Consider the following 13,577-nt stretch of genomic DNA (forward strand, 5'->3'; position numbering starts at 1 on the left):
CTGCCGACTACTCTGGGGTATATGCTCACTGTGTTTGTGTGTGTTTGTGTGTGTGTGTGTGTGTGTGTGTGTGTGTGTGTGTGTGTGTGTGTGTGTGTGTGTGTGTGTGTGTGTGTGTGTGTGTGTGTGTGTGTGTGTGTGTGTGTGTGTGTGTGTGTGTGTGTGTGTGTGGTCTCCCTTCTCACATGCCAGTTCATCTGTTAATTTATTCATTTATTCTTTTTCCTTCATCTTAGTTCCTTATTCATGAGGGGTCGCCACAGCGTAGTGAACCGCCAACTATTTCGGCATATATTTTTTGCAGCGGATGCCCTTTCAGCCACAACCCAGTACTGGGAAACACATTCATTTATTCTTCCAATTCACTTGTAGCGCATGTCTTTAGACTGTGGGGGAAACCAGAGGGCCCGGAGGAAACCCACACCAACACTGGAAGAACATGAGATTCAAACCAATTTACTATGATCATTTATGTAAAGCTGCTTTGACACAAACTACATTGTAAAAGCACTATAGAAATAAAGGTGAATTGAATTGAATTGAACCTGTGAACTTTTTACTGTGAGGCAACAGTGCTAACCGCTGAGCCACCATGCCACACATGTGTTAATTCATTTTAGGTAAATTCCTTTTTATGCAAGATAGACTTTCTGTGTAGTAGAAATCTGCCAGTTTGGATGCTGATTGTACTAGTTTAAATCGGTTTTGATAAGACGTCTGAGAGAACAAGAAACAGCCTTGAGTATGAAACAAGTTGTACATTGTGTGTGCTTGTTCTATTCATTCTTCTTTATTGTGGATAATTTTCTCAGGACTAGGGTCAACTTTGAATAGCCTAGTGACTGTCTGACTTTTGTATTTTTGATGACTAAATAAAAATTGGAAAAGATTGTTCGAAATTTTACACACACACACACACACACACACACACACACACACACACACACACACACACACACACACACACACTTAGAAATGTAACTGTGTTTTAACCAATCAGGTTAATACACCTATAAATACACTACCTGACAAAAGTCTTGTCGCCTATGCATTTTTTAGAGGAAACAAATAATAACTTGACTTCTAGTTGATCATTTGACATCAGAAGGGGCTTATATGAAAGGCAAAGGCCTCTAGATTAAACTTATTTTACCAAAATAAAATATGATCATGCCTTGATTTTTAATGCTTTAATTAGGACAGTAAGGTCTGTCTTTGCTTAGACAAAAGTCTTGTCACTGAACAGAAATAATGTACAGTATAGAATATAAAGTCATTGTGCAGTGGAAAAAGAGTTCATATTGTGTCTGACTCTCATGAGCTTGGAGGACTGCATCCATACATCTCTGCAATGACTCAAATCACTTATTAGTACAGTCATCAGGAATGGCAAAGAAAGAGTTCTTGCAGGAGTCCCAGAGTTCATCAAGATTCTTTGGATTCATCTTTAATGCCTCATCATTCATCTTACCCTAGACATGCTCAATAATGTTCATAGCTGGTGACTGGGCTTGCCAATCCTGGAGCACCTTGACCTTCTTTGCTATCAGGAGCTTTGATGTGAAGGCTGAAGTATAAGAGGGAGCGCTATCCTGCTGAAGTATTTGCCCTCTCCTGTGGTTTGTAATGTAATAGGCAGTACCAATGTCTTGATACCTCAGGCTGTTGATGTTGCCGTCCACTCTGCAGATCTCTCGCACTCCACATACTGAATGTAACCCCAAACCATGATGTTTCCTTCACCGAACTTGACTGATTTCAGTGAGTATCTAGGGTTCCAATAGGTCTTCTGCAGTATTTGTGATGTTTGGGATGCAGCTCAACAAATGATTAATCAGACAAATTTTTCCAAATGATCAACTAAAAGTCAAGTTCTGTGTTGCTCTTAAACTGGGGTCAACCACAAGACTTCTGTAAGGTAGTGTATAAATGAAGCATTATGTCGATTGATTCTTCATCTGGCAGACTGGTCTATTTTGGGTTAAACACTTGTGTGTGCGCTGAGTCAAAGTGGACCAGTTTCGAGTGTGTGTGACTTCACTTCACTGTTTATCAGTTGAATAAGTGCATCATCCAAGTGCACTTACTCTTTTTAGAGTTTTCAGTATACCACAAAAATGGATTAGTACATAAGTATGCAATTTGGGACGCATCTAGAGTCTGCGGTCAGTCTTTTGATCATCCTCAGCAGAACAACAGATCTTTAATGAGTGAGTAAGGCAGAATGTGTTATGTAAGGCTGCACAGCGAGAGTCTCCTGGCCTTTCTGATTCTCATACCTCATACTGGCACGCCGCAGGGCTCACTAATGATTCATATGTTTTTTTGCTCACAAACACCCCACGCGCCGCCAGACTGCGCACATTCTCCTTCTCCTCCCAAATAGATTTGACTGTGCTGGACGCTTTCAGGTCAGGATGCAGACTCTCTCTCTCTCTCTCTCTTTCTCCATCTCGTCTAACTTTCAAATTGAGGGAATCTTGAGAAGATGAAGCTTTACTTGAAAGAGAGAAAGAGATGAGAGATCTGCACGCTTCAGATGTACTGTATATATGTCATGTGAATCAAAAGTTGGCTGAAGATGAAGTTGATTTCTTAGATCTGATGAAGTGATTCTACTCTTTGGCAAATGTAGCTCTTTCATTTTGTAAAAAAAAGGTCTGTTTGTTTTTATTGATTGTCTTTTTTATTTATCACATCCATGTCTACATTCATATTTCAAATTGTGCTTATTTCAGTGTTGTTTTCATCCATTCATCCATCCATCTATTGTCTGAACTTTGTCTGTCCACCCATCCTTGCATTGTTACATCTGTCACCATTGTTCATCCTTATTTCTTATCCATCTATCCATCTATCCATCCATCCATCCATCCATCTATCCATCCCTCCATCCATCTGTCTAAACTTTGTCCATCTATCCTTGCATTGTTCCATCTGTCACCAGTGTACATCCTTATTTCTGTTCCATTCAGCCATCCAGCCAACTGTCCATCCATCCATCCATCCATCCATCCATCCATCCATTCATCCTTCCATCCATCCATCCATCCATTCATCCTTCCTTCCATCCATCCATCCTTCCATCCATCCATCCATCCATCCATCCATCTTCTTTGTCTGTTTATCCATCTGTGACCATCATTCATAAATATATCTGTTTTTCTTTCTTTCTTTCTTTCTTTCTTTCTTTCTTTCTTTCTTTCTTTCTTTCTTTCTTTCTTTCTTTCTTTCTTTCTTTCTTTCTTTCTTTCTTTCTTTCTTTCTTTCTTTCTTTCTTTCTTTCTTTCTTTCTTTCTTTCCATCCATGCATTTATCCAGCATTCATTCATCCATGCACCCATCCATCCATATACTGTCTGAACTTTTTGTCTGTCCATCCATCATTGCATTGTTTCATCTGTCAGCATTGTTCATCCTAACTTCTGTTCCATCAGTCCATCCATCCATCTTTATGTATTTTTACCATCTATAACTATACCCATCCATCCATTCTTATTTCTACCTTTTTTTTTCATTCATTCATTATCCATCTGTCTCTTTGTCCAGCCGTCCACTAAAATATATCTATGGTTTCATCCATCCATCTTTGTGTTATTTTGTCCTACCACCCATTCATCCATCCATTACTCCTCTGAACTTTTTGTCTGTCCATCCATCTTTCCATTGTTCCATCGTTCATCCATCCAACCAATTTATGTATTGTTTTATCCATCCATCGTTATGTGTTATTCTGTCAATCCATCCATCTGTCCATCCATCCTTCATGTATTCTAACCATCATTATACCCATCATTCTATTCTTATTTTTACCTTTCTATTCATCCATTTATCATTGTTTATCTTTCCGTCTTTCTCTTTATTTGTTTATCCATTTACTGATTTATCTATTGTTTCATCCACCCATTTTATGTTATTCTGTCCATCTATTCATCCATCTTTGTTATTCTTTCTATCCATACATCCATCTTTTATTTTTATTATTCTCTACATCCGTCTATCCATCCATCCATCCATCCATCCATCTTTGTTATTCTGTCTATCCATCCCTCTATCCATTTATTATTCTATCATCCTCCATCTATCCATCTTGATTCTGTCTATCTTTTCATCCATCTATCCATCCATCGTTGTTATTCTGTCTATCCATACATCCATCTTTATTTTTATTATACTCTCCGTCTATCCATCCATCCATCCATCCATCTTTGTTATTCTGTCCATCCATTCATCCATCCATTTTTGTTTTTATTGTTCTCTTCATCCATCTCTCCATCCATCCATCATTGTTATTCTGTCTATCCATCTTTGCTATTCTGTCTATCCATACATCCATTATTATTTTTATTATTCTCTCCATCCATATATCTATTCATCTATTCATCCATCCATCAATCCATTATTGTTATTCTGTCTATCCATTCATCCACTTTCGTTTTTCGTATTCTATCCATCTATCCATCCATCCATCGTTGTTGTTCTGTGTATCCATTCATCCATTTTTGTTTTTATTTTTCTCTACATCCATCTATCCATCCATCCACCCATCCATTTTGTCATTCTGTCTGTCTATCCATCCATCGTTGTTATTATGTCTATCCATCTTTGTTATTCTGTCTATCCATACATCCATCTTTTTTATTATTCTCTCCATCCATTTATCCATCCATCCACCCATCTTTAGTTATTTTATTTATACATCCATCTTTATTTTTTATTATTCTCTCCATCCATTTATCCATCCATCCATCCATCCATCCATCCATCCATCCATCCATCCATCCATCCATTTTTTGTTAATCTGTCTATCTGTTCATCCATCTTTGTTTTTATTATTCCATCCATCTATTCATCTTTAATATTTAATCCATTGATCCATTTATTATTCTCTTATTATTCTCTATTTTATTATTTTATTATACATCATCCATCCATCCATCCTTCCATCCATCCATCTATCCATCCATCCGTCTATCCGTCGATACCTCCATCCATCCACGTGTCCATGCATACATATATCTTTAGATCAATCAATCAATCAATCAGTCAGTCAGTCAGTCAGTCAGTCTTTCAGTCAGTTGTTCTGTCTATCATATGTTTCATGTATTATGTATTCAGGAATGCGTTTTATGCATCTTTTAACATGCCATGGCTTTTCTTTCCTTGGAGGTTAGTTTGCATGATGAGCTGCAGGAGAAGTTGGAGATATGTGAGGACTGAGCTCTTCTCAGTGACAGACAGTGACGAACCACCAAGAGACCACCTGTGAAAAAACTGAAATATCTCTCTCTCTCTCCCTCTCTCTCTCTCTCTCTCTCTCTCTCTCTCTCTCTCTCTCTCTCTCTCTCTCTCTCTCTCTCTCTCTCGTTTGCTTTATCAGTCGATGATGTCATGTTTCCCTGTGCTCATTCGCCTTTCTTTTTGTGATTGTAAATTCTGTTTGAAAAGCCACCCCTACTCTGCCTTTGCTATTTTCCCTTGATTTTATGTCTTTCCCTTCACTTCTTGTCCATGCCTAATAGTGTACTGCATACATTTCAGAGATCTAGGTTTCATTTGAAAGGCAAGAGATATGAGATCTTATTGGTTTGTACTTACATTTTTTTGTGGGTTTTGGACGATACACAAATGGATTACCATTAATCTAATTACTTCATTTGTTTGCAATATTTTAAAATCCATATGAAACAGGCAGCCTGTGTAAGGAGGATAAAATTGGATTGATATGATCATATTTTCTAGACCTGGTAAGAACTTTGGCAGCAGCATTAAGTACTAGCTGAAGTCTGTTAATAGAGGATGCTGGGAAGCCAGCGAACATCCTTCCCTCCATCCATCTGTTTATCTATTGCTTCATCCCTCCATTCATCCATCTTTATTGCTATGATTCCATCCATTTATTCATCCATCCATCCATCCAAAATCTATCCAATCATCTGTCTCTCTGCCATCCACTCATCCATCCATTGTTCCATCCCTCCTTTAATTTGTCCATCCAGCTGACTTTGATTCAGTTTCCAGTCTCTTTCAGCACAGTATCTATTTTAATGTTAAAGCAGAATCACGGTGTGTGAATTTGACCCAGTGTTAATGAGCAGGCTGAGATGCATGAGGCAAGTTATTCTGCAGTAATTTTAATTGTATGTTCTCTGTGTAAATTGACCTCAGACTGACTGAACTATATAGAAAGCAGTTTCCAGTAATGTATGAACTTTTCACTTTTTAAAAGGTCGTCCCAAGGCAGTTTTAGTGAGTTACACCCTCTCGTGGATGTATTACATAGTTTTGCATGATTTTAATTAAACATTGTAGTATACAAAAAAAAAATTAATAAAATAATATATATATATATATGGTCAAAAATTAAGACAATTTCTGTTAGTGTGTTATACAAAATGAATGGTGAATGTCCAGGAATAAATCATAACATTTACATTCATTCCTTCATTTTCTTTTTGGCTTAGTCCGTTTATTCATCAGGGGTCACCACAGCGGAATGAACTTATCAAGTATTTGTTTTACGCAGCGGCTTCCTGTTGCAACTTATCACTGCGAAACACCATACACTTTCATTCACACACATACTCTATGGACAATTTAGCCTACAAAATTCATCTATAGTGCATGTCTTTGGACTGTGGGGGAAACCAGAGCACTGCTGTGAGGCGACAGCACTACCCACCGACCCATTTATATTTAATGTATTATAAAATAATAATATACAATTGTTTATTTACCATATATTTCATTTTTCCGTCCATCCATCATCCATTCATTAATTTATCCAAAATTAGATAAATTATTCCATCCATGCATTTTACAGCAGTTATTCCTTCCATCTATCCATATTTATATAAATTATTCTATCCATCCATCACTATATTAATTATTTTATCCATCCATTTTTATATCGGTTTTTCCATCCATCCATCCATCTGTTCATCCATCCATCCATCTTTGTATAAATTATTCTATTCATCCATCACTATATTAATTATATTATCCATCCATTTTTATATCGGTTATTCCATCCATCCATCCATCCATCTGTCCATCCATCTCTTCATCCATCCATCCATCATTATAAAAAATTATTCTATCCATCCATCCATCCATCCAACCATCCATCCATCACTATATCAATTATTTTATCCACCTATTGTTATATTTTGATTATTCCATCCATCCATCCTTCTGTTCATCCATTCATCTGTCCATCCATCCATCCATCCATTATTATATCAGTTATTTCATTCATCCGTCCATTGCGATATCAATTATTCCATTCATCCATCGTTATATTAAATATTTTATCCATCCATCCATTCATCTTAATATCAATTATTCTTTCCATCCCTTTGTCCATCATTCCATCTATCCATTGATACGTATATACATTTTTTATCCATCCATCCATCCATCCATCCATCCATCCATCCATCCATCCATCCATCTATTGTTATATCAATTATTTCATCGGTCCGTCCATCCATTTGTCTGTCCGTCTATCCATCATCCATGCGCAGGTACTGGGTGTTTCCCAGTACTGGGTTGCAGCTGGAAGGGTATCTACTGTGGTAAAAATTTGCTGAATAAGTTGACTGTTCATTCTGCTGTGGTGACCCTTGACGAATAAAGGAACTAAACCTTGTAAGCCAACAGAAAATAAATAAATAAATGAATAAATAATAATAATTACAATAATAATAACAATAATAATAATACTAATAACAATATACATATATAACAAATATTACAAAAGTAATATTGTATTGTATTATATTGTATTATAAAAGTTAACAAAAAACAGGCAAAACCAAATCAAGTGTTGTGATTTTTGAACCCCTTGGCTTTGTTTCCAGTGAGGACTTGAAGAAACTTGTTAATGCTTTTATCAGCAGAAGGGTGGATTACTGTAACGGCCTTCTCACTGGCCTTCCCCCCAAAAAAACAGTCAGACAGTTTCAGCTCATCTAGAGCTTTGCGGCCAGGATTCTGACCAGAACCAGAAAATCAGAGCACATCACACCTGTCCTCAGGTCTTTACACTGGTTCCCAGTTACATTCAGAATATTGATTATTATTTGTCTATAAATCACTAAATGGCCTAGAACCTCAATACATTACAGATATGCTCACTGAATACAAACCTAACAGATCCTTCAGCTCATTAGGATCAAATAAATGAGAAATTCCAAAAGTTCAGTCAAAGCAGAGTGGATCCGCCTTCAGCTACTTCTTCAGCCACACATTCCAATTCCAGCCAATGTCTCGTTATGCAAATGAGCGAGCTTGCATTTCAAGTCTCAGGATGTTTGTACCTGTGTACAAACACACTTGTTTCGCTTCCTTTTCTTTTTGTTACCATTCATTACGCTGCTAGAAGGATGGTGGCAGAGGAGCCATTGCATGTTGGCAGGCGGTGTCATTTAAATGCTGGAAACTGGCAGGCTATCGCTGTGCCCAGGCCAAGACGTTACTCTTTCTTCCTCCCGTTCGGATCGTTTATCATCTCTTACACCACTGCTGGCGGCTGATGGCTTTCAGAGGACTTTGTAATGAATACTCCACCTGCAGAATCACTTCCAGATGGATTGGCCAATCGAGAGATGCTCAAGCTTTTTGACAGACAGGAAATGATGTAATTAGCCTTTATGTAATTGCTTGCATCGATCAGTAGAGTTGTCTCAGTTGTCTGCCAACAGCGAGACTGTTTGTTGCGTATATGGTGTGTTGTTGATGCATATGAGTGCTTCCTGAAGTCTTGAGTGCTTTATGGCTAATTGTGCCTGTGCCACTTTGTCTGAATGCGTGTTTGCTAGATTCAGATTTTAGCTTTTTTTGTTATTTGGGGGTATTATATATAGTGTGTGATTGTAGCCCCCTGTGTATGTAAAAATCTAACTGGACAATAAATTTGAAACTGGACCATAAAACCCACATAAAGTGAACTGATAAATTCCACAGGTTTATTTGTGGGAATATCCAGCCTGATCTCATGAGAAAACGTAAGTATTTTACATTTTGCCAGTTTAGTGGCTAATTCGTACGAATTTGTACGAGTTCAGTCGTATGAAATGGTACGATTTTAAAAAGGAGGTGTGGCACCTGACCCCACCCCTTACCCCAACCGTCATTGGGGGATAAGCAAATCGTACTAAATTGTACGAATTAGATCGTACGAATTCATACGAATTAGCCACTAAATGAAAAAGTTATGAATTACCGTGAGATTGTGTTGGAATATCCAAGAATGCATTGTACAAGTGAAAAATGATTTATTTATTTTTTATGTCAAACATATTAGGTTACGTATACACTCACTGGCAACTCTATTAGGAACGCCATGTAGACATGATCAAGACGATCTGCTGCAGCTCAAAGCGGGCTGGTCTGAGTATTTCAGAAACTGCTGATCTACTGGGATTTTCATGCACAACCATCTCTAGGGTTTACAGAGAATGGTCTGAAAAAGAGAAAATATCCAGTGAGCGGCAGTTCTGTGACCGCAAATGCCTTGTTGATGCCAGAGGTCAGAGGAGAATAGCCAGACTTCTGATAGAAAGGCAACAGTAACTCAAATAACCACCCGTTACACCCGAGGTATGCAGAAGAGCATCTTTGAACGCACAACACGTTCAACCATGAGGCGGATGGGCTACACCAGCAGAAGACAATACCGGGTGCTACTCCTGTCAGCTAAGAACAGGAAACTGAGGCTACAATTGGCACAGGCTCACCAAAATTGGACAACAGAAGATTTAAAGATTCGATTTCTGCTGCGACATTTAGATTGTAGGGTCAGAATTTGGCATCAACAACATGAAAGCATGGATCCATTATGCCTTGTATCAGCGGTTCAGGCTGGTGGTGGTGGTGTAATTGTGTGGGGGATATTTTCTTGGCACACTTTGGGCTTATTAGTACCAATTGAGTATCGTGTCAACGCCACAGCCTACCTGATATTGTTGCTGGCCATGTCCATCCCTTTTTGACCACAGTGTACTCATTTTCTGATGGCTATTTCCAGCAAGATAATGCACCATGTCCTAAAGCGCGAATCATCTCAGACTGGTTTATTGAACATGACAATGAGTTCACTGTATTTTAATGTCCTCCACAGTCACCAAAACTCAATCTAATAGAGCACTTTTGGTATGTGTTGAAACTGGAGATTCGCATCATGGATGTGCAGCCGACAAGTCTGCAGGAACTGCGTGATGCTATCATGTCAATATAGAGCAAAATCAGGAATATTTCCAGTACCTTGTTGAATCTATGCCACAAAGGATTAAGGCAGTTCTGAAGGCAAATGTGGGTCCAAACAGGTACTAGTAAGGTGTACCTAATAAAGTGGCCAAATATGTAAATTTGCTCAGATTTTGTACACTGATATTGCATCCTAAAGCAAGTGTTGATATCTTTCATTCAAAAAAACATGGAGCAACATGTCTTAGTTCATTTTTTTAATCTAGTAGTGTAAAAAGTGCAGTATTATGCTCTCGAATGTAGTAAATAAAATGTTTCACAAAATAAAATGCAGTAAAGCAACAAAGTAAAAAGAAATACTGCATTACTGTTTGCCACCACAAGATTTTCTTGAAAGTGAATAAAATGTGAACTCCTGCAGCACTCATTGACATGAGCATCCACTGATGTTTTTACTGATCCAGCTCACTGCATTCCCACATGAGTGCAAGCTGACCGTCTCTTCTCCACATCTCCAAAGCACATCTCATGCCTTCCAATCCATCAAGCAGCTTCTGCAGTGTGTAAACAGCCCGCGGGTGTCAGACTTGTCATTAATATCAGTGTGAAAGCTCTCTTTGGCTGCTGATGGTGTGCATTAGCTCTATCCGCTCATCTCTCTGGCACTGCTGATTAATTAAATCCTGTGACTTGCAGCAGTTGCACTGAATTGGCTCAAATGAAGCTGGCCAAATGATATCAGGCAATCTTACATCTTCCATAAATGTTTTGTGTTGTTCTCTTACATTACTTTGTTTTTCCTCTCTCTCTCTCTCTCTCTCTCTCTCTCTCTTTCTGAAGGGGATGAGGAATAAGCCTGGGGTGGAGACCGCAGGAACCCCGGACTCGGTTTCAGTGTCCGGAAGAGGGCGAGGAGAAAATAAAGCCATCAAGTAAGTGCAGAGCTGGAAGCTGCATTTGTATGTGTGTAAGAGTGTGTGTGTGGATCCAATAAGTTGGATAGGGAAGTCATTGTATAACAATGGTTTGTTCTGTAGACAGTCGAAAAACATATTGCTTAAGGGGGATAATAATATTGACCTTAAAGGGCCCTTATTTAACCCCTTTTACAAGATGTAAGATAAGCCTTTGGTGTCTCCAAAATGTGTCTGTAAAGTTTCAGCGCAAAATACCCATCAGATTATTTATTATAGCCTCCAGAATCTAACCATTTTGTTGTCTGAATACATTGCAGCTATTTCTGTGGCTTTAAATGCAAATGAGCCGCCCTGCCCACTGCTCCCACGTGCATGTCTGGTTTTCATCATGCATTACGTCAGATAAACAGCCCTCAGTGATAAGAGACAGACACAGATATAGCTTAAATACAGCTCATTAGTCAAAAATACCAAGTAAGTTTAATTAATGTATTTGTGGTGGGGTTTAATCAAGCCTTACTGAAATGATGAGTCACACACAAATGGCGTTTGCAGTACACACAAACATAAACACATTAGCATTTACTGACACTTTGCAGCTGGGGAAATTGTTGCAGTTAAGAATTACATAGCGATTTGTCTTTAATAAGCCTCATTCAATCTACAAGCGACTTGCAGCGGCAAAGGAACATATGACCATTCATTACAACTGAGAGTGAGCGACTTCCAGCGACCTTCAGTAACCGTTGGTGATCAGGTGGCAGTGTCGGGTGACACAACAAAGTTGAGAATCCTTCAACTTTATGCAAATGATGAGCGACTTTCTTGAGCAACAGCTAATAACAGCAGCAGTAGAGCTGACATGATCCACTCTCAGCTCCTGCAGAGGCCGGTTGTATTCTCAGTGCTGTAGACCTACACAGACCGGCGTTTGCAGCCAATCACTACCCAGTAGTGTGCTTCCCAAACAACAACACAACTTGCGGTTGAATTATCATAGTACGATGCATCATTTGGGAAAAGAACAATGTACTGACGAGTGTTTCCTAAAACCCATAGTTTATCTGTCGCAGATCCATCGTTTGAACCATGTTAGTTATGACGTATAACGCTCATAATGATGCTCTAAACGGGGTGGAGTAAGAACTACTTTAGAAAAGAACCCCATAATCTCTTTGTGAAAATTATATTGTTTTACATGCACATGCATTTAAAAAAAAATCCAATATTAGTTTTGCTAAACATGCACTCGTTTTCCAAATTAATTGAAATATGCGTAAAATATGTAAATATATGCACATAGAGCCAATGTTTCCTTTACAAATATTATTGAGAATATGACATATCCTATTCTAAAACATAAAATCACTAACATGTATTCTAAAATCATATTTAAATCATATAAATAAATAAATAAATAAATAAATAAATAAATAATGAGGCATTTTTAATAATAATAATAATAATAATAATAATAATATTTTAATAATAATAATATTAAAGATGAGGATGATGATGATGATGATGATTATTATTATTATTTATTTATTTTTTTATTAAGTAGTATATTGTTTATTTATTTTTTGAAAAGTCTAGTTATACAATTTGACACATGTAAACATTTGCAGAAATGTTCTAACCAGCAGGCCCATGTCATATACAGTACAGATACTTAATAAATGACCTACTATAAATTAAAAGCATTAAGGTATGCTACATATTTTGTTTTTACAAGCTTTGGGGATGTAAATTCCACTTTTAAATAATAGGTCATAGCTTTCGTCATGAGCTACAGCTGTGTTCAAGATGACATCAATGTTTTTAAAGTGCACTGCGAAGGGTGCACAATTGTAAACATGAAAATCGCTAAAACTGCACTGTAAAAGTACTTTGAAAGCAGATTATACCCAAGAGAGATGACCTTAATGCATTTCTTTTTCATAATTTTATAATTGTAATAATGATATAATTGTAATAATTTTTTAATTTTATAATGTTAGAATGTTCTAAACAAATAGGGCATGGGGGGATAACGGGGAATAGGACACAGCTGAGCCAGGAACTATATTCCTGAGGTCCAGAGGTGCTGTTGTAAGCATACAAGGTTGCAACGCAGATTGCGAATGTTTATTGGAACGACAGATTTGGGAAAGGGCAAATCTATGTTCGTAAAAATGAAACTTGTGACTTTAGATGGCTAACGATGGTTTTCGAAAACGCACCCAAGAGAGACAGGCAGCTACAAAAGTGTGAATGGGGCATCACAAACATGGTCTGTTTTTAAAAAGATTTAAATGATTAACATGTATATACATCACAGTTGGAACAGATAATTAAATTAGATTATATTAGATTCAACTTTGTCATAACACATGTTCAAGTACCAGGAAACAGAATGCAGTTTAGGTCTAACCAGCAGTGCAATAGAAGCAAGTGCAAGATGAAGGCATA

At 37.7% G+C, this 13,577-nt stretch overlaps 2 protein-coding genes across 4 annotated transcripts in view; both read left to right on the forward strand.

Annotated features, from left to right (window-relative positions):
* slc25a22b (solute carrier family 25 member 22b) overlaps window positions 1–13,577 on the forward strand; it is a 473,977-nt gene that overhangs the window by 199,652 nt on the left and 260,748 nt on the right. The window lies entirely within an intron of this gene.
* Window positions 1–13,577, forward strand: part of syt7b (synaptotagmin VIIb) — a 295,403-nt gene that overhangs the window by 135,308 nt on the left and 146,518 nt on the right. For all 3 annotated transcript variants that reach the window (XM_068222145.2, XM_068222146.2, NM_001245957.1), the window contains 1 exon segment: window positions 11,050–11,141. In XM_068222145.2, the coding sequence (XP_068078246.1) occupies window positions 11,050–11,141 (92 nt within the window).

This window comes from Danio rerio, chromosome 7 (assembly GCF_049306965.1).
Source record: "Danio rerio strain Tuebingen ecotype United States chromosome 7, GRCz12tu, whole genome shotgun sequence".
In the NCBI taxonomy this organism is placed as follows: Eukaryota; Metazoa; Chordata; class Actinopteri; order Cypriniformes; family Danionidae; genus Danio; species Danio rerio.